The sequence below is a fragment of the Filicampus tigris genome, chromosome 5 (assembly GCF_054856515.1).
Source record: "Filicampus tigris isolate MCC_2025a chromosome 5, RoL_Ftig_1.0, whole genome shotgun sequence".
Taxonomy (NCBI): domain Eukaryota; kingdom Metazoa; phylum Chordata; class Actinopteri; order Syngnathiformes; family Syngnathidae; genus Filicampus; species Filicampus tigris.
In genome coordinates this window covers 12,325,322-12,348,123 of record NC_141221.1, presented here as the reverse complement: position 1 = coordinate 12,348,123, position 22,802 = coordinate 12,325,322, and the positions used below count along the sequence as shown (strand labels likewise).

Below are 22,802 nucleotides of genomic sequence, written 5' to 3'. Positions count from 1 at the left end.
AATTGAGGCTGTGCTCACCCCCCCTCTCTGTGTGAAGTGCTTACTCATTTTGTCTGGCCTTTTAATAATTACATTATCATTTTACACCCCTGCCTGCACCTTGGGAAGTGGGCCGGCGCTTGTGTTGAAGTGAAATCTCATTATTGGTACTGAATTATGTGCAGTTTATTGATCCCTGTGGTGGATTATTGCGCGCTAAATTAGTCTAGACAGAATAGTTAGCCAGATGACAGAAGGGGGGTGGGATCGTATAGCCCCCAAGGGGAGAATTCCTTTGCTCACTTAGCAATTAATGCCTGGCAGGTAATGGAATTTAAGTTCACACTAAATTCACCAAAAGCTTGACATGTGAAGTGCTGTACTCATAAAAAACATTAAGAATAAAAATTAACCAAATGAGATGTTAAAGGGACACGGCACCTCTGCCTCATTTATCCCATTTAGATATCTGCGCCCAGAAAAATTGTGTCATCTAATTGGGCCGCGACCGAGGTTGATGGGTAAGACCGAGGTTGATGGGTAAGCTTCAGTCGTATCCATTTTGAAGACTGCCAATGCTTAATATTAGGGGTGTAAAGGTATGCTAAATCACGTTTCGGTTCGGTTTCTTGGAAACTTCGGTTCGGTATATTTTCGGTCCAAAAAATTGTTTTTAAAAAAAATGTTTATTTCGAAAAGAACCTTTCCCCATCGGCAATTTTAACAGGAAAGCCAGAATGTTCCCAAACAAGAGACCTTAGTGTAGAGGGGACCTTTGAGCTGATTTGATATGCCATAATAATGCCATTTATCCACGCATTTATGATTTATCTCGGCTTCTGGCATACTGGCTCCTTTTATGCCGCCACTCTCCTCTCCCGCGAGCAACAGTAAATAGCGTCCGTTAGTAGGCTCGTGTTTATAATAAAAACTGATCAGAAACGGTACACAAGTGGACCGAATCGAACATGCCATGCCAAAATGTATTAATACACCCACATATACCGTTACACCCCTACTAAATATCCATCGTAGGTTAGGTGAGATTGTATGTGTGATAAAGGGCTCATTGAATGGGTAAAGGCCAAAGTGCCGAGTAAGAGACCGAGCAGGACATTCATCTTTATAAAGCCAGACCTCCGTTTTATAGCGATCCATCATTATCGTGATGAACGTTTCCTCCTTGCCGTCCATGGCTAGCGGCCGTTTGTCCTTTATTTACATGGTGCTCTTTTCTACGTAATCTGCCTCATTACCCCCGCCTTTTAATTTTCTTTTTTTTTTTTATTATTAGTTTTTTTTTTTATAAAGACTTTAAAGTGATGTTGTTGGGCAGTTTCTGCATTTTATTGTCCCTTTGATGTTCATGCTGTTTTTTTTGTTTTTTTTTTAAATCATAATTTACGCCACAGTTAAGCTGTATATTAAAACGCCGACACTGTTGATGCCAATATGAAACAAGATTTATTTCTTTGATCTGTTGCTACAGATATTGGCTGCCTGCTTGGTTTTGATCAAGGGATATTTACTGTCATTGCCAAGTAATACGCACACATATAGGCTACAGTTTAAATGGGTTAAGTTGTAATGCACAACTCACTCCTCTCGTACGAGTGGCTTTAATCAAAAATACTGGCGTGGGGCCTTTTACGTCCAAGACTGATAGCCAACAATTTGACCTAAAAATGAGACTTTGCGTGTCTTTCCTGCGATTTGCGCTGTCATCTTTAATTTAGGTAAATACAGTACATACGGTACATGGATAAACCTGGCTGTAGTTGGACGAGAAAACGAGTTGATTCAGGGTGGAGATGAGAAGGAAGCAGCTTATTATGCTGCTTTTACTGCTCCTCTGCTGACTTATAAAAACGCAGCAGCCTTGACCTTGCATAGCTGTGCCCATATACAGTACCTCTAATGATCTCTGAGTAGCTTAATGATAGGATATGTTGGTCCCCGACTCTTTGACTTCATTTTGACTATTCGTTTATGTGGTTGTGTCACACACACACACACACACACACACACACACACACACACACACACACAGCCTTGAAAAACTCTGTCAGCAGTTTGAGCTAGGAGTGCAGTAAATGAGCTGTCCTATTGAAAAGAAATAGAAAGCAGAGTGTACTGTTTTGCTGAAAGTGCTGCTTTGGCAAACCAAAAAACATCAGACTTTAACTCTTAATACACAATTTAATGCTCTGGCATTGTTACTTTATTTTAGTGGATTTTTTTTTTAAAAGGGAGTAGTATCCATTGCAAATAGTGCTTAAAACAATGGGTATTATTTGTAGTAGGGCTTCTCGACTAAGCGATTTTGAACCATAACCGAATTTTCTGGATGAAACGATGTTAAAAACGTTCAAATCGTCACGTTCGATTTTGTTATTTTTGCTGTATCTAAGCCACCGTAGTTTCCTCTGCATCTCCGCTTCCTCCCATGAGCGGGCAGTCCAAAACGACAGCAACCATGGCTATACCGGCGATTCTGCTATTTGCTCAGGCAATTGAACGTTTAGTTAATAAATCGGGCCAAAACAGATCTGTAATGTAGTGTGTGCCCCGCATGTACAATACAACCCGTGAGCAAGTAACTCAACGTCTGAAAGTCGTCCCTTTTTTTTCTCCTCTACAAGGGACCTCAGGTCCAGTCAGACTATGCATCCGTACTTAAGCTTGACGGTGCATTGTATTATTGAGTGACAGTTTTGCACTAATTATTGATTGATTTTTAAGTAAGACCAGGGAGAAAGGTGAAAGGGTAGTCACTAGCTGGTTGGCAAAATGACTTGCTGACAGACTGTTTGGTTTACAGACTTGACTGTCTACCTTCTCTCATGTTGATGATTTCGTTTCAGATGGTATATGCACTTTCTTCTTCCATTATTGGTTTAATTAAGAACAGATCTGAAATGTATTGTGTAAGTAAAATGCTGTTAATCCCAATGGATTGTGCTGTGTGTATTAAATTAAATTGACTGGCATTTTGAGCTCAAAGAAAGAAAAATTAAGTTTGAATAAAAGACATTCAAAATACTTCATTTTTCATAATTTTTTTTATTTTACAAAGAAATCGTAATCGTAAACTCGGGTTTGAGAGAAAATAATTGGGATTTTCTTATCAGGCAATATCGAACAGCCCTAATTTGTAGATTTGAAATGAGGAAAACATCAAATCTGCTGTTTTTCATTATTGTGGCCAACTCTGTCGAGGGACGGACTGGGACCACGTGGGTCGTTTAAATATGCAGACGGGAACTCTGCAGCGGTTAGGCGATGCCCAGACTAGACTAGACTCTTATCCCCTTCAAAGGTGGGATGGATCTTGGTTGAATGACTGAGCTCAGGTGTCTCATACTTTATAATCTCTAGGTTTATGCATTTTATGGGACAACACTCACAATTTAGCCTTCATGTTCTTATTGCAAATTTGGTCAATGTGAAACAAATAACTTGCATTGACTTAAGTCAGTCAGTCTTTGCATTCCTTCTCGTGGCCCACTCAGAGTGCAAGTCCCGCTAACCCTCCTTCCTTCAACCCTGCCCACCCCAATTAAGATTTCATTATGCTGTGAATAGGAATGCTAAGATTGAGGGTTATCACCGGGCCCCTCTCGGCTCACCCAAATGAAACACCTTTAGTGACCTCTCTGATTTACTCAATATAGGGGTGGCCTACGACTACACCCCCCCATCTCCCCCTCATCAACCGTCTTGTTGTGTGGTCTCTTCTCTTCTGTTCTCTCATTCCTCTCTGCGTGAAGGCTTGTATGGTGGGTGGCAGGGGAGGAGTAGGGTGGCAGGCGGTGGGGTGGGCCGGGGATCTTCTGTCCCTGGGTGAGTGAGTGTGGATAAGAAGTTGTTTGAATTCATAATTGTGCTCTTGTGAAGGAGGAGATTTGTAAAGCAAGGCTGCCTTCATTGTGTGGCCGGGCCGAGTCCGGTGGAGGGTGCGAGCGGCTCAAAGCTAATGTAATCTATGCTATTAGAGAGGGTTAATTAGCTGCTGAACTGGCTCCTGAAGAGCAGGCACAGAGGGGGCGGCGGGAGAAGGAGGGCGGGCAGTCGGGATAGAGAGGTCTTCAGGGAGTCATTAGAGTCTGCTTGTTGTAATACAGCCACACAGTCAATAAGGCTACTCCTCTGAGAAGTGGAAGAAAGGCAACGGATGAGCTGAATGGAGAGAAAATTTAACAATGTGGAGAAAAAGTAAAGATGTTAGAAGCTCTGACGTGTTTGGGACCCATGACGATAGTATAGGTACACCTGCACAAGAAATCCTTCGCAAGAACAGCATCGTAAATATTGTTCAGGACTTATTAGTGGGGATATAAATTTGCATTGGTGAGAGGTGTTTGTAAATGGGAAAATGCACATTTTAATTGCTGGTATATAAACCAAAAGGGTCTGTGGAATCCCTGACCACGTATTTAAGTGTGAAGTTCAACCAACCAAGTAAATATCTGTGTTTGTCCTTGCGTTTGGCAAAGCATACAGCCGCTACACTCATTGGCGAGTATAACGTGCCAGCTGGATGTTGAAGTACTGCTTCCATGAGTGAAAACGCAAACCATCCTTTGACTTTTTCTGTGGATGCATCCCCCCCCCCCCCCACCCGCTTAAAACTATGTGCTAGGAGTAGGAGTTTTCCACGTCGCAAGCACCAAGCTGGTTGTCATGGCAACAAAAGCTATACTAGTCATTGGCCTCACAGTAGAGGGGACGGTGTGAGCTTTGGCTGACTTGAGTGAGACAGGACCACCACAGATGTTTGGTTATGAGGTTGGGGGAAAATTGGCTGTGAACATTAGCTTTAGCAGTTGTGATGTCATTTTCAGTTGACAGAAGTGACAAAATGGCCGCCCCCTGAGATGGCTAAAAAGGGGTGGATTTTGCTGCTTCACTTGTATTCCACAAACGCATTATTTATCAGAATGCCGTGTTATAACTAGTGGGCCTGCTGGGAACGTATTCTTGAAAAATATGTTTGAGTTGATATCCCATTTAAGGACTACTGTAACCTTATGGAAAGAAAATATTCTTAAAAGTTATCATGCTATCTGTTGCACATTTTCTTATAAAAAAATAATACCCGTTGGAATTTCTGATAATGTTAAGTGATTGATTAGAAACTGTCTTGCGCAAGTGGAGATGAAAAGCTAGTGCTTGTGGCTCTCTGCTCTAGTCTATTTATCGATCGGTGTGTCCTCCCCTGTCCTTCCATGGGTCTGCTGTCCTTCTTAACAAAGGTTCATTGAAAGTAGGATGTTAGTGCTTTGGGCATTTTAATGCTGATTAATTGCTTTCCCAGGCCCAAGCAATCCATTTTTGTTTGTTTGTGGATATTGTGGCTTTGTCTTGACCTTGAGGTGACGAAAGAGGGGCGAAAAAGAGAGCGAGTCTTCCACAGTAGAGTTATACCCTCAATTTAATAGTGGAGTGAGGTGTTTCTCCAGCCTCATCAGATCAATGGAGAGTAAATAGCCCACACTTCTTGTTTCACAGTGCAGTATTGATCTTTTGCTCAGACTCGGCTTCCTTTCCCCCGGCTTCTCATGTCTTTCAACCCCTGGGACTGTGCTGATTGCCATAGATTGGACAAGCTAACAAGCGCATGATGAGGAACCAGGCTTTCTTTTCTTCTCATAGGCTGTTTCATTTTTTTTCTTCCCTTTGTGGCACTGGCATGAACACAGACAGACAGACAGACGTACTCTCAGGGACTTGCAAAAAGCATCAGATCTACACAGCTCAGCGCCATGAAGGACTATGCTGTTTCTTTCTTGTTGCCTCTGTTGTCAACGTTGTTCTGTCTTCATCTTGGAGGATCCGCTGAAGCCGCGCCTGGCTGCAAGACTACTGGAGTACACCAACTTAGCTACAGAGCCTTTCCGACATACTCTACGTGCCTTTACCTCGATGGAAACTTTTGTTCATTTTTTTTATTTCCAGCGGGGAACCAAGTCTATTCTGGAGTCTTCCATCATCATGGAGAATATCTCAAGTGGCCTGTGGAGAGCGACACACACTGCTTGCACTGCAGGACGCCGGAGTGGCGGCTTGTCGGTGAGTTCGATATCAGTTTGGAGAAGGCGAGATGTGATTGGGGTGGGAGAGGAGATGGGTGGATAAACTCCTCCCCACTCACATAGCTACACCCCTCATATGACTCCATAGGCAAATTAAGCTTTGTTTGCGCAATGATTAATATGGTGCATTTTATTGTACCTTGGACGTTTGATTGAAATTAATTGAAACTGTTTGGCACACAATTTTTTGTCTGTGCTTTAGATAAGCACAGTAAATATTGTTGGACAGTGCGCTGCTAAGAGGCGAAGATCAATACAAAGTGTGTTTATTGATTGCAAAGGTTGTTTGTGCAGAATGTGAACAATGTAAATTAAATATGTGGTCTGCGTAAATTAAATGTGTTCTGCTTTTGAGGAATATTTTTGATAACATCAACTTGTAACAGCCTGCATTGGAGTTGTTTACACTTGGAACAAAAAAATATTGGATATCTGCAGACTGCAATGTATTTTAATATGCTCTAGGTTTTCACTTGTTTCCCCCTTCACATAAAATGAATTACATTTTGCTGAGAAAATTCTGATTAGGAGTGCAGAGTGCTTTACTGTAAAGTAGAAAAACAAATCTAAAACAAGATTGTGTATGAAATTGGAAGAATGAGTTATTTACTGCATATGGATCCATCCATCTAGCGACCAGTCCTACAGCCTTACTACAATCAAAATAAGAAATTTAATTAAAAACAAACTTTCAGGAGCACTTAGTTGGCCTTTGTCTTTATAATATTCAGACAAGCTCAAACCTTCCTTCCTGTAACATGACCAAAAGTCCTTGTAAAGTATGTAATATTCTCATTTCATTTTTGAGTATTATTATCTTTGATTTTTTTTTTTTTTTATCTTATTGTCCCAATTGCTCTCACCAGGATGTGACCATGCTCCAATGCTTGCCCCCCCCATCTTGGCTATGTTTGCATGTGATATTTTAGAAGACTGTGTGAGGGATGACAGTTCTAACAAGGCCTATTAGGCAGCCCTCAGGGTGCCCTCAGCACTGATTTGAGCACCATTAATTTTCTATTATAGAGTGCTAAAGATGTGCCCCTGCACAGTCATTCACCTTGCTTATTGAGTCTCACACACCAATTGTGGACTTTTCTTGGGCAGCTTGCTGCTGTAAGTGTAGTGTGACCCCTCTGGGGAGCTAATTTATTATTTGCAGATATTGATCTGGACGTGTAGGCCAGCCAAGCTGTGTCCACTGTTGACTCTGCTCTGGCCCGTGGCGACTTTAACCATTGCCAAACCGGAGCAGATATACTGTACTTGGCCCATGTTCAAATGCTGTTATTTCTATGTTTTTCAGATTGTTTTTACAATAGCTTGTTAACCATATAAATATGAAACAATAGGCTGTGTTTTGATATTTGTTTTATATTCAAACCATGGCTTATCATATACACGCACACACAAAAACGCACTGGGCGGAATCTAAGATATAGTTTGACTCGTCCAAGAGGGGGGAAAAAAAAATCACTGTTAAAAGAAAACAAATGTCGAAGGTCAGACAAAACATTTATCAAGCTACAGTATGTGCATCGGTTGAGTACATAGCGAAGCAACAGCAAAGGTTATGACTCCAAAAGCACCAGATAACAGCAGCCCATCATGAAACACCGTCTCAAGATTCTCACATGACAACAGATATTTCTCAGAGGGCTGCCCGTGGAGCATTTGTTCATATTCCTCATGTATTGCATTTTTATTTTGAGTATGATATTGAATTACTACTTCAGATCCTCATCTGACCAAAGAGGTTATGAAGAAAGGGACTCAAACTGGGAACCTTGGTACAATACATAAATGAATACAGCTTGAGCAAAAGTTGTATTCCCATCGTTAGGTTGAAGAGGTATATAGTGTTTACTAAATGTTAAAATAAAACATTGATGGCTGCATCATGACTACTAAACCAGCCTTTCTCTCCCGGGACAAGGGTGAAATATGAAGTGAGATGTCTTGATTGCATCTACATTTCATTGTTATGTGAAAAACACTTATGTCCATTTTTTTTCATTTTCTTTTATTTTTACGATAATGGAGTTTGTGCATTACAGACATGAGACATCCCATTAATGTGAAAATTGAAAAAAATGACAAAATTGAACATGCATGTTTTTCACAGGGCAGCAACGATTTGTTCTTTGTGTATTAAGTTAGCAGGATTAAACAAACAGACAAAAAATAATGAATTTACCAAAGACCAGGCAAAGCTTTGTTGAGAAATTATGCTATTCTGCTGCCACCACAACCCTTCATAAACAACAGACGAGATCTGTAACTTAACTAAAGGATCTTTAACATATAAGAAAGGTTTGGAAATCATCAATTATTATGTAGTAGTGCTACGGGATTTCTCTTACTAATAATCAAAGAATAAAAGGTACGCAAGGTGGACCGAACCGAACATGGAATACTGAAACGTATTAATACAGCCACGTATACCGTTCCACCCCTAATATCTATATCTATCTCTATCTCTATCTCTATCTATCTATCTATCTATCTATCTAGATCTATCTATCATTATAACTGAATACTATTAAATAAAAAAATATATGTATTAGCTAAAATAAGCCTGAATGTCCTGTAACTATCAAAGGTTGGCAAAAGAATCTGGATTCTACAGTGTCTATGGAATGTAATCTATTTTCATTTCAATTTTTATTTTTTTTTCCCATCAAATCATCTGCATCAACGTTGTACAGAATGGTAATTGTGGCAGAACCAACCATGCACATCTCTTGCTGTGAGGTAATAGAAAACAAATGTAGACAGGAACTATGCTTTTCAGAGAGATGAGAACAGAGGACATGTGAACACTGTTTGATAAAATATCCAGATGTGGCGTGTGTGTTTGAAGTTGGAATTTGTCCGTGGGGGGATTTGTCTGTGCTATTGATGATCCCTTTACATAAACATACTCTCACATAATGCATGTACCTGATGGCCATTAAATGCACACACATTTGTGTATTTTTTCCCAAAAAGCGTCCTCCTATAGAAATACCTATCCAAACTATCTTCTAAATCAAACAAATTGTCAACTGAGGTCTTAGCTCTCAAAGAGCTATTGAAACTTGTGGGGTCCAGCAGAGAACCTTGAGCATGAAAATTTTCCAACCACACCATACACACCAGGTTATATTATCCAGAGGCCTTCTTGACGTCTTGTAACATCTCCAGGCTCAGCTTAGTCAAACCCAACCCTAATTGGTATTTAATGTTTTTGTTGGTCCTCAGAGGGCATAAAGTAGGTACGGTGTGTTTTTCCACAGAGCCACGCTCAATATATCATTGGAGATATTACGAAGCAAAGGGCAAAAAATAAGATTCAGATGTATGTGCAGAGATACATTTTAAAAGATAGACCATGTTTCCTCTATGTGATTTATTTTGATAGAATCTAACCTGATCTTTATGGCCTTGAACATAAAGAAAAGGTCAGGAATTTTCCCACCGACGAACCGCCTGTAAGAAAGCCAAATTTGTCCACACTATCTCTGCAAAGATGATTTCATGGTTGACAAGCTGTTGTTGAATTTGGCTCGACCTCAGAGGCTGGCACATATTCATCTTTCATATGCGAGTCACTAAACTGAGGCAGAGGTCACCCAGAAGACATCTCTGATGAGGAAACATGGTGGAGTGGATTTTCCACTGTCTCTGCATTGATGTCTGCTAATGCTGTTATGGAAGAGTGGGCAAGCGGCCCGTGGAGCCCTGATGGAGAAAGAAACGGGGAGGAAGCCACCTCAGGCACCCTTTGTCTCGTTCCATGCAGCTTCCAAAACTCAATTGTCTGCCCTCTGCCAGAGACCACAGTCTGTGGAGACACTTTTCGCAGCTGTCTACACTCTCAGGGGGGGAAAGTGAGTGAACAGCATGATGTAGGAAAAGGAAATACATGAGATTGTATCCTAAAAAAAAATATTATCTTAATTATAAGACCTTAATTATCCTAAAATGTATATTCTGTCCTTCAAGAGCTACTCATTTTGCTTCAAATAGAAGTAAGAATTGACATGAATGTTCTCTTAGATGTAAACACCCAATCAAAAATTCACTAGTTAAAAAAAAGCTTTTACGGGTACTAAGTGAAAGTGAGATCCAGCCGGCCGCCATGGTTCCACAAAACCGTATGTACCGAAATGCACTGATCGATCAGTAAATGGAGCATTAAATTGTCAACAGCTTCTGAAAACATTCACACCCTCTTCATTATTCTCAGCTGTTTCCTCTCTTTGTGGCAATCTGCTTCTTGCTTGACAATCGCGCCATGATTTCGTGGTTCAATAAATCAAAGTCGTGTAAGTAAGCAACTGTAATTATTTCACAGTGGTCAACTTCACTTGATGTGCGATGGGCCTTAATCTAAATCCAGCATCTAAACATCAGGTTGTGTACACACAATCTCATTTGTCAGGTTTGGTTAATTTTTAGGTTTGTTTGAACACTATCATCCAAACCTTGGTGTGCGTCAAACAAACAGATCGAGGCTGCTTGAGTTGCTGATCTCGGTCAGCTTGCAAATAAGGTCCGATGCAGTTGGGCTCAAATAAGAACGGTGCATGGACAAAATACACTTTGTTATATTAGCGTATCAGCATTAGAACTTCTGTCTGTTTTCCGCTATGTTGGGTTTTAAATAGGGGTGTAACGGTATACGGCGGTGTATTAATACGTTTTGGTATTGCATATTCGATTTGGTCCACCTTGCGTACCGTTTCTGATCAGTTTTTATTATTAGCGCAAGCTTACGCATGGGCGCTATTGACTGTTGCATGCGGGAGAGGAGGGTGGCAGTACGAAAAAGGAGCCAGTGCACCAGAAGCCGTGATAAGTTATAAATGCATGGATAAATGGCATTATTGTAAATATAAAATACATTTCTAATGACATCTGAGCAAGAACTAAGTGTAAAATAACTAATACAGTCAACCCAGTAGACTCCATTTTTGGTTGGAATATTGTTGGACTGTTGTTGTGAGTCGTGACAATATTATCCATTTTGGAACGAGCGCCAATACAAATTGCTAAATTCACTGTACGTAAAATGCTGTACTGAAACACAGTTGTCAAACGCATCAAGCAAATGTTGCTGACACGTGTGCTGTCTCATCAGTAATCTGGGCAATCTGTTTTACCAGAAATTGTCCGTAAGCGGCACAGCATTGATGGAGATGCATCTTCAACTTCATGGTGCCTTGTGAAATCCAAATCAAATGTTCCCAAATTTGACAGCAGAAGCGTGGAAATTGCATGACTATGACTACTTGGATTTGGGGGAGCTGCCAGCACTTTGCATTAAGTTACACTAAGCACTAATTGGATGCTACCTGGCTCCACATCACTAGCAGCTCTGAATAGGATCAGGATCTGGCTCTGGCTAACAGCAGGCTCTCTGGTGTTTCTGGCTGATTACCTTTTTGCAATGGAAAAAAGGATGATGAGGGTGGGGGCTGGGGGGAAATCCTCTCTTCTCTCACACAGGCCCTTGGCCTTGTTGGCATGCTTCTAGCTTTTTGATTTTTCCTGATGTCCCTGAAATTGATTTTCAGCCATGATTACCTCCGTGAGGATGATCAAACATTTGGAATAATTGCTGCAGTATGACTGTGCAATGGGGAATACCAAGACTAGTGGCTAGACTTCCCCTCGCTGTCCTATGTGGAATAATTCTTACTGATCTCTATACACTATGACTTCATATCATACCTCTGAAATGGTTTCCAGTTATCTGTATTCGTTTGACATGTCCTATACAATCCTGTCGATACATTTCATAGGTGAACTGAAAACAGCATGAAGGTCCTATATTCATTAGGCCTTTGCGCAAGTTTGTGTACGTTCTTGTCTCATAGCATTTTTTTATTTGAATCCTCTTAGACTTCCTTCCTCTTTTACCTATTCCATTAACCTCAGAGGGCAGGGGAACTTTCTGCCAACAACCGTATAACCGTTTATTTGTTTCCAATTTGGTAAACCGGCACACACCGTACATAATGAACTCACTCAACCCACACCTTATGAGAAAGAAAGAAAGATCCAATCACATCTAATAGAGGATTGGTCGCTAGACGTAGACAAGGGTTGGTTGGTTTGTATAATATGGAGATCTTTTTTTGACTGATTCACAAGGAACTTCCAGTGTTTGATATATTTTTTTTTAGGGGTAGTGAATTTGGGGATTTTTACAGAGATAGGCATCATTCTGAAAGTTTCTCCTCTTTCCAAGATTAAAGCTCTTACAGAGTGTCCATTGGGTTCTTGGTCACCTTCCTAACTGAGACCCTTATCCCCAATTGGTGATTTAGACCACCCTATACACTAATGATGCAGGTCTTGATTCATCAAGACCTTCGAAGAAATAGAAAGTTTTCCTTCTTCAGATGTGTGCCTCGCGACAATCCTACATCATACTGCTAAAGACAATTCCTTTTGAGTTAATGCATGTTTTGTGGTCCGGCATCCTCTATCAACTCTTTTAGACGGGGGTGTGCCTCTTAACCACTGAATTTACCACAGGAGGACTCCAATTAAGCAGTAGACATTTCTCAAGGAAGAGCAGTGGCAATGCTTGAACTCAATGTTTATCTTAATGCCAAAATCTGTGAATGTTTATCTGTTTTTTAAACGTTAAAAAATTTAATGAAAACAAAATGATGGTGTGGAAAAACAACTTGTATTCCAATTTGTAACAATGTGGAAAAAAGTGAAGCACTGTGAATACTTTGTGGATGCACTATAGACCATTTGAATCCTCACCAACTAATCAAATAGTCCAGTCTGGTCTTGCTAATGTTTGGACTACAGATAATGGGGACAATACTTGTGTTTTAAAAGCACAACCCAGCACGCTCGCTTCACTCGTTTTACTGCTCATCATCTCTCCCCTGTCTGCCTCACAGTCTCTCCAGCTCACACACATTTACAGCCATTTCTTTTTTGACACCTTTAAAATATGGAAGTAATGATGTCTACAGTGGGTGGACGGCTGAGTGAGCCTGCAATGGGGCTATATAGTGCCATGTTCACCTTGAGGTCACTCATTCGATTCAGGGCCTGCTTGCTACTGATCAGAAATCATTTCCATCTAATGGTCGAGTAGAATGGAAGGAACCAAGCGTCTCAGTGGTCCCTGCATTCCCTTCATAATATGGAATTAACCATTAAACCCTCACCTGCTTCGCCGGTGGGTTGATCCCTGGAAGTGAAATTTGTGGTAGTAGTATGACTGACTGCGCCTATAAACACTACGTTTATCATGTCTTTCATCTCAGTGGTAGACCATTCAATTGTGTTTATAGTAGCACTGCACCACTTTCTTTTTGGTATTGTTTCATTTTACGGCGGCTGGAGAACTGTTTTATTATTCTATATTATTCTACAAGAAACGTCTCATGGCTGTGCTTGCCTAAGATGGTTTCTCTCTCACTAAGTACTTATGTTATGCTTGGGGATTCAAATACTTGTTTTACTTATACTGCGCATTTGTTGTCTGCATTTTCGGCTGAAATGCTCTGTTACGTCTGCCTCACAGTCAAAAGATCCAGGTTCGACCAAAGTCTGCTCGGTTTGGCTCCAGTTACCCATGACCAAACAGTATAGAAGATGTACACATTGATAGGCTATCTTTATTTAATTATCTTTCTACAGTGAAGGTTTGTCAAATTTTGAGTTCTCAGTTTACGGCGGGGTAAGAAGTCCGAACTCCCAAAGTCTCTATTACGAGCCTATGCTAACGCAGTAGTAAAGTCATAATTATAGTAGATATTTGTATATAAACACTTCTAGGCTATAAATATAAAACAATTGAATGAAAAACAGTAACCAAAAAAAACATAGTCCTGTAGTTGACTAACTAGTTAATTGAATGACGTTGTAGGGTAAGACCTTTGTATACCGAGGACTCCCCTCTCCTGCCTTACTGAACTCCTGTTTGAATGCCATAGTATTATTGAGCAGAATAATGCCACACAGTCTAGATATTTCTTAGTGATCAGTTTGTGGTTGAATGTCACACTTGCTCCAAAAATCATGGTTCCTAGTGGCCTTACAATTATAGATTGTAGTGCCACCAGTTGGTTTAGCATACCCTTAGCATCCTGTGATTTTTTTTTTTTTTTTTTTTTTCTCTAATGCAAATGTTGTCAACAGTTTAGATTTAATTTTGGCCCACTCAAAATGCGTTTGAAAAATACATGCATGTGTGATAAGAGGCAACTGTTTTCTACGCTGCCCTTTTAACACAGAGAGGCCTAGGAAAGGTTTACTGTGTAAACCGATGCCCTACATCTGCCTGCTGATACTGTCCGTTGTTTGTTCCTTACCCAACACATTCTTCCTAAGTTTCTGCGATACACCGCTCTGCAGGGAAGCCATGGATCCGTGTCTCGGAGCGCTGGACTACTGAACAAGTCTTGGAATGATGCACACGCGCAAACAACAACCAAGGGTGAATCCCACACACCTTACTCGTACAAACAAAACTTTGGGCTTTGAGTGGACAACTGGTTTATGTGCTAAGCAGCCGAAGGATGGAGGGTATAATCCTGGCTACTGCACTGACACTCAGCAGAGTTCAGCAGACTTCGCTGCTTCCTGTTGTGCCCAGCACTTTCCTCTCGCGACACTAAGTTCTTCTAAGTCGCCGTAACAAAGAGCTCGCTCATGCTCTCCACTCTGCCAGAATCAGCAGTACAAGAAGTCATGCCTCTACTTCCTGCCTCAAAACTACTTTCACAGCTCAAAGCTCAGGAGACACAAGTGAAGGTTAGTTCGTTCAATAAGTTATGATCTTGCCGTGTTTCTTTTCTATTATTTACTGCTGAGGTGTTTATATCATCACGATTAGCTTCATACACACGTTTTAAGATAATGATATTTTGTTCCACATTTTGCTACAAATTGGGACACAAACATAAAGAACAATGGCCTGGTTTTGAGTTCAAAGAAATAATAACCACATTCTCGTGCCATGTTTTCCTTTTCTTTTTTTAAACAAGGATTCTTGGATCTTCATTTTGCTGTGTATTATCTAGTCTGATGCCAGCTGAACAGGGGCAGGGGATGACAATGGAGTGGTGTACTGCGAAAGACTTGAAGGCTGTGCCAGCAGGATAAGAGAGAGTGGAAAACAAAGGGTGGGGGCTTCATTAGCATAACTAGCAGGATGCCCAGAACCTTTCTGGAGTGGCATGTTTATGGCACCGTGCTTGGCAAGAGCACACTCATTTTATAGGGTTTATTAAGAAGACAAGGGGAGCCATAAGCAGAACGCAGGATTTGGGATATTGTCTTTGCATGTCTTTGTATGTCTGCACTTGCATGTGTGTGTGCAAGTAAACATCTGCCTTTGCTTCTTTGTTCACTTTGCATGTGTGGGGTCTGTAACGGAGGTGTGTTTGGTATTTGTGTCAGCAACTATAGTCCAACTACGTTTGCACGTTTGTATTTTGGCTTGATTGTCCTTTAAGACACAGCATACGGGGTGCTTTCATAATCCTCAGGAATGATCACATTTCAGAACAGCGTTGAATGGGGCTCTTTGTTGCGCCCCGTTCCTTTCATCTCTCCGTGGTCATTTTCACAGAGCAAACAGGGACACTCATTATCAACCTGCACCTGAGAGGTCAGAACCTGAACTAAACCCCCCCACGCCCCCAACCCCCCACAAACCCTCCCCAGCTGTGCCTCTGTTCAACGCTTCCCCTGCGCCGCACTCGGCTTTATTAGCACAGAACATCTTTTCCAGTGACTGAGCTTGCCCTTATTGTCTGCAGTGGTCAGGGTCAAGTCAAGGGCACTCAGGCTAGATTGGAATCATTTGTCACTCGGTCTCAGACCGGCGCTGATTTCAGCAGAGACCAGAATGAGGTACACGGTGGTTGCAACACAACCTCTGACATGAGAAACAAGGGAGAGCAGCCACTGGACTCTGCAGATGGCCCTAACATATTACATTGCAGCATTTGCCAACAAAAGCCACCCCACCCCCATGCCCCTTTTCCCCCTTTTGTGCTTACACATTTGTGAAGGCAAAAATGGACCAAGAATATAGACGGAGGGAATATGCCTCTGAGCAAAGACCTGTTTTTGGAACCAAGGTTTCCTTCTGAGAGGCCAAAATTGCTGCACAAGTGACTGTGATAATGACTACACCTTTTATGTCACAAGTGGGGAAAGAAAGCGCTCCTTTTGCCGAGGAGGAAGGCTCTTTAAATGATGTAAACCGTGCAAGCGTTGTAATTTGGCTTTGACTACATGAGTGTCATTTTCACCCTCCCACCTCTCTTCATGGTCAGCAGGAGCTTGCAGGAACAATGGATCGTGCTGAGGTGGCATGTGGGAAATGACTTTAATACACCATATAGAATGGCTTATTGCTCTGGTCAATAGGAATGCCATGAAGACGATGTCTCCTGCCGCTTGGGAAGGTTAGAGCTGTCACAGGGCCACAGTGACTGATATCCAGACTCTGCTTATGAGGTCCATAATAGGTGTGTGTGTGTCGACAGGGGGCGCTGACTGACAGGCAGGTTATAAGGGTTACATATGACATACACCTTGCTATTAAGTCTGAGAACAGTTCACATTTATTTCTAACTTTTACATGTGAGGCCATTTTACATGTGCTACTATGATACAATGTCAGGGTCACAGTTGTGCTCGTGTGAAATCACAAATATTCATGGTAAAAATGGTAGGGGACACAAATCAGACATTTTCATTAACTAATACACCAAAAAAAAAGGAAAACAGGAATAGTGGCAAAACGAGGGGAAATGAAAGATTGACCATAGGGCCATTTTAGCTTGTTTTCCCTCAGAGAGGCCAAGTGTGGAGGTGAAGGTCACAGAGCGACTAAGCACACAGCTCATAAACAGCACAGCTGGAGGAACCATTGAAATATAGCCCTTTGTTTTCTCTGGTCCGTAATTGGCCCCGAAGCCTTCTTTCCCTTCCAGCAGCCCGTTTTCTCTCTGTCCATCTCTCTCTCTCTCTCTCTCCCTCTATTTTTGTGCACATATTTTCCACCAGGCATGCTGCAGTTTACAGACCACGTCTGGAAAGGCTAATGACTTTGGGGTTGAAGGGCACACCTGCGGTCACAGAAATGATACACAATACAATAAATACAGAACACTGGGAAACAGCAGCCAGTGCTCGTCTTCCCCCAAGCCTACATTTGGTTTAGCAGAAATTTATACACTGTTTCACAGTGTATTTTAGGACAAGCTCCTAATTATTTTCTAATTTAAAATGAATGCAATTTCAGTAAGGATTGACGCACCAACAGTAAAGTGCTAGCAAGGATCAGCTCCTCTTTATTTAAAAGAGAATGCTAGCGTTTCATAAAACTTTGGGGTCAACATGTAAGAGAATGCGGTGAAGGATCTTGGATTAATTAAATTTAAAGTTGAACTAAGTCAGCTGGCCTATTTGAACTGATGAGCAATGTTAGTAAATATGAAACTCACCATTCAGCTGTAAATAAATGCAATCAGACGATTTCCATCTTCATACTGAGCCAAATATGTCTTGTATGCTGTCTGCCACGTATCTTCACAATAACGTTATTTATTTTATTTTATTCATTGAAATAAAAAGCCTATTGAACTATAGTTTAGCCCATCATGACAAAAATCGTAGGAATCCTGTGAAAAGACCAAATCTGACAAAGAATCCCAATTTAAACTTAGTGCTTAAATCAAGTGATAGGGTTGTGCACCAGACTAAAGCACCGGAAATTGGAAATTGCACAAACACTAAACAAGGAGAATCATGCCTAAATGATTAATGGTCAATATTTAACTGAGGCATACCTTTCCTGTGGAGCTTAATTTGTTGGCTAACAATTCTATTATTTGTGCTCACTGTTCTAAAAATGAATGATATCAACAAATGGTGTTGTATTAAATTTTTGGTGCTTTTCAGGCATGGATCTTTAAGATGGTTTGAACTTTGAATCGTCCAACAATGAATTTTTTCCTAGTCCAAAGGCAGCAACTGAACAGCTGTTTCTTTTAATCATTAATTCAGCGCACAGAAGGATTTTTGACATTCTTCTCAAACGTGCTAATATTGACACAGTAGATATCTGTTGTATAGAGGTAAGGCCCCGTCTCATATGTTTGTGTAATCGAATGCATGAGCTCACCGCACGCTCATTTTCATTGCCAGAAGACCTCTTGAGGAATTAGCTATAGAAAATAGCTTCTGCTACGACTCCTGTCAGGAGGCCTGAGATCTTCGGCTATAGACGAGAATAACAGTATCAGATCCAACCTCAGATAGCAGGGCTTTGCTGTATAAATACCATGTTAACCTAAATGATTCTCTCTGATCTGTGCAAACATCAGGGCACAGGCCTCGTCAGGCTGGCTTAAGCACGGATCTGTCACAGAGCACTGTGGGACACTGGATGTATGTGGCTTACAAGCAATATGACTTGGTGTTATCTTCATGTGCCTTACTTTAACTCCCCAGAGGTTTGTTCCACACACTAAGTGCAGACCTTCTCATTTTCTAAAAAAAAAGTAATTTTAAAAAAAAGATTCAAATGCTCACAAAACATTTCCATCTGCTGAGAGGAGTGACAATTCAGTATTCCCTATGTTATTTACACAAAGTTGAATTTTATGGTGTTTGGATTAGAGTTACATTCACATTTAAGAAGATATGCATTGGTAACTAACACATACTGTAACGAATGCCCTCAAATATACTTACTGTAGTTAAGTAAGCGATTACTCTCTTATGCTTTTATATTATTAGACTAAATTTATTTAGACTAAAGTAAAGTTAACTGCCAATAAAACAATAGAAAAAGCAGAATAATGCTATCTAGAGGAATTGTGTATTCCCATAGCGGTCATGTTCTTCCTATATAAACGAAAAACGTCTTAACAATGAATCAACAGCACCTCTGCTGGTTGAACACCATCAGTGCTCTCCATTTTTCCTCAGCTGCTTTGGGATAAAATTCATCAACAATTAAGTGCACACAATCTACCAAAAATTCGTAATGACCCATTAACACAGGAATTAAATATGTGTGTGTGTATATATGTATATATATATATATATATATAATTTTTTTTGTTTATTTTTTTAACCTTTTTATAGATACAAATCAAAAAGTGAAAAGCGAACCTTTTTTCCATCGAGTGTTATCCCCACTGAATGTGAGTGGAGATTTTGGCTTTGGTTGCTTGCTTCCTAAGCCTTATTGATCCGTGGGCGTTTTTTTCCCTGCCCCATTCTCCAAAGTCACTAAGCTTGCATCAATTCATCTTAATCTGTTTGCTCCTTAAACCCGGAACAAGGCACGTCTTGTTCCTGTTTGTTGGAGTCTCTCGGCTGGCTTCCCTCACATCCTTCCTAGCTTGGCTTCTCCTGGGTGGCAACAAGAGGCTTTTCATATCGAATCAAGTGTTATTGAGTTCCCCCCACACACCTCTTACATTCTCCCCCTACTTCTTCACTCTCTCTGTCTTTTTCCCCTCTCCTCTATCCTCTTCTAACAAAGCATTCCTTTAATGATTGCAGGATTACGGGCAAACCTTTTACAGCCAGTCTGTGGACTAGCCTGTAATCTGAACTCATTACATCCACGGAGACAAGCTCATGGGTCACCATACAGTCACAATACTTTATCCTCAAACTTAGACTCAAGTACCTTCCCTGCCCAAGATGACAGTCACTCAACCAAGTCAGGTATCCAGGCCATACCTCACTCCTTTACCTGTTACTACCTACAAAGGCAAAAGATTACTTTGTCACTTTGGTGTGTTGCCGTAGGGGTACATCTAAAACAGACTGGATAGGGGGTCTTGAGGACTGGACTTGGGCACCCCTGCCCCCCCCAAAAAATATATCTGAATAGGTGAATTTGTGGATAGCAAATCGCCAATACACTGTTCTAACTTAAACTGTACTAACGTATCTTTTGGGGCTAGGCTTGCTAAAACAACAATACTTGTTATACTCCATTTAACTGCCTTGTGTGTTTTGGTATATGTTATCCTTAGGAACTTCCGAGTCCTATAGGTTGTCTTTGTACAATTTCTGTGCACCTTTACAATTCTCGTCCTCATTGTAGCGCTTCAGCAGGTGTCGACAGCCACGGCCGCTCCGGGTCTACTATGCAGGATCTTGCTGTTCAGCTGTGCTTGGAAGGACAAGAGAGGCCACGGCAGGTCCATTACATCACCCCCCACCAAGGCTGATTGGGCTCAGGATGGAGCTTCCATCTTTGCTCATGAGTCATTGGCCAAGATCGACACATGTGCCTTTAATAGAGGAACAGATGTGGAGCAAAGACCCTGATCTCTCATTTCGCTTATTCACTCCGTCCCACGTCAACACGACCCGAAGCCTGTCAGATTTTAGGCCATGTCTGGTGAGACGTTAATTCTTTCTCAACCACCTGTGGTCAAGCATCTCAAACCTCATGTGCGACTTTCATCTCATCGACGTCACAGACGATATTTTTTGGAATGTAATGGATTACAGGGATAATATTGTCAGCTGTGCCATTACGATCACGGCTGTTTGCATTTTCAAACTGGCTATCAACATATTTTAGCCTTGAAGACCTCGAGCACTTGTGTCGACCGAGAATGGGATGTTTCGACTGAGTGAAAGAGGCAAGGACATATAAAAGGTTAAGTTGATTGACAAGTAAATAGTGCAATGGGTGGTCCGATCGCCATAACACCTGAATGAGATAGGTGGAGAAGGTGAAAAGGGGATAAACCAAGAGTGATATGATGATAGAGGAGCAATGGACCAGACCCAGCAGGGGCCGACTCGTGTTGCCTCAGTTACATCCTGCCTGAGCTTGCTGTGCCAGTGCAGTACAAATACAGCCAATCAGGTCCTGAGGTCGCTGGCAGCTCTTTCGTGGAGAGGGATTAGCAACCCCTCCTATTGGGCGGTACAAGGCCTCCTGGTCTGAATTCATCAGTAACATGGCCGCCGAGATGTAAGAAGCAGGTTAATAGATACTCATCAGACATCTGCCACTGGGTTACCGTCCAATAATCTTCTCACTGAATCTGCTGCCAGCAATTGATGACCACATTTTCCCCCTAAACCCTTCAACCCCACCACACACCCCCTCCCCTGCTCTTTTACCCCTCTTCTCTCTGCTCCTTCCAACCTCTCTTGTGAGTACATCCTGCTTCATGCGCACAATTACGTTCCGAGACAGGCCTCTGGCTGGGTCATGAGTCAGAACCGTACATATGTTGCAGCACACCAGTACATTACACCCCGCGCCAAATATGCCAGCAGAATTTTTCTCAATTTGGAGGGTCCGATTTGAGTGGGCTGTGGTGACAGAGTTTTGGTGTCCACTGTGCCACTGTAGAGTCTTCTGTTAACACCATCAATGAGGAATGTATCTGACGCCCCGGACTGGTCGCCAGTCAGTCGCAGGGCGCAGTTGTTCTCTTCCATTCACACTATCACTTAAGTGGGAATTGAACACACATTGCCTGCACCAAAGCAAATGTACAAACTATAACAGCAGTACCATATCCGTGGAAAATGATCTGTTTAAAAAATATCTGCGGTCTCTCTTAGCTCCTCATCTTTCTGTCTGCCTTATTGAGGCTTCCATACTCTCTTCTATCGTTATGGTTTTCTTTCAAGAATTTATTGTTGTTGGTAAGATTGTGTCACTTCCCATCTGCGTAACAGCAGTATTGTTTTACCTTGAATGTTGCCTTGAGCCACAAATGATTTGTTTTTCTTCACGATATTGAACATTCACAGTTAGCGCAGCACTTTAGGGCATATAATGGCTCTGCTAATGATTACAACCTCACAACTCCGGTGAAAATCATGTGGTGCCTCTCTTATTGACTGTTTTCCCAACCAGGTTCAAAGGGCAAGGAGAGAGTGAGTTTCCCTCTCTGCCACGGTTATTTATGACTTTTCTCCCCCAAAGTTATTTTTCTTTCTGTGATTGCGGACTGGTGTGTTAAAGCCGACGTGTCAGGAGATTACTCAACTGGCCATCAAGTGCACATGGTCAATTTGCCATGATGAGAGGCACTGGATCACACAACCCCTGAAATCCCTCTGAGGAATCTCTCGGGAGGGAACTCACCACACTAACACCACACACACATACACAAGTATATGTTCGTTGTTGGAGGATGCCAATGTGGTAGTCATTTTAGCTGCCAAAGTCAAATGGAGGTTCAATTGTTTCCACGTTTCTTAAGATAACATTATGAGAGGGAGAGCAATCCGAGGGGGTGGGCAATCAACCGTCTTATGCTTAGTGAGGTTACTATGGAAAGAGAAATAATAGGGTCATGGGATGAAAGGTGAGACGTGAAAGAGTGGTTCCTGGGTTCAACTGTAGGACAGTACCACTTGTTACCGACTTCACCGCATATTCAGAGTTCATTGCTGTCAAAAACTGCCTTGATATCCTATGGCCACTCTTCGCGGCAATTAGCACAATTGGACCTAATAACATCGGGAATTACGAGGAAAAACAGGAAGGGAGTGGTCAGTAACAGAAATTGTAGCGTACCACGCAAATGTTGTAGCAGTTAGGTAAACATTATCCTTGGTAGCTAATTTATGGCTGATTTTTCATTTATGATTTTGAATATGTAAACATTAATTACATAACATTCCAGTTTTATTGCCATATGGCAAATAATTTGCTCCTGAAGTCGTCTGACGAGCGAGCAAGTGGCC

At 41.6% G+C, this 22,802-nt stretch overlaps 1 protein-coding gene across 4 annotated transcripts in view; it reads left to right on the top strand.

The window, feature by feature from the left end:
* Positions 1–22,802, top strand: part of LOC147147315 (uncharacterized) — a 315,327-nt gene that overhangs the window by 85,665 nt on the left and 206,860 nt on the right. For 3 of the 4 annotated variants that reach the window (XR_015086958.1, XM_086031864.1, XM_086031863.1), the window contains exon 7: positions 5,938–6,051. Coding sequence is in view for 1 of the 4 variants with exons in the window: in XM_086031862.1 (XP_085887988.1) it covers positions 5,682–5,849; positions 5,938–6,051; positions 14,451–14,532; positions 14,767–14,849; positions 20,193–20,408 (663 nt within the window). In the remaining 3 variants the exon portion in view is untranslated. Of the gene's footprint in view, positions 1–5,681; positions 5,850–5,937; positions 6,052–14,450; positions 14,533–14,766; positions 14,850–20,192; positions 20,681–22,802 lie in introns of those variants that run through there. The other variant, XM_086031862.1, reaches the window with a different exon arrangement.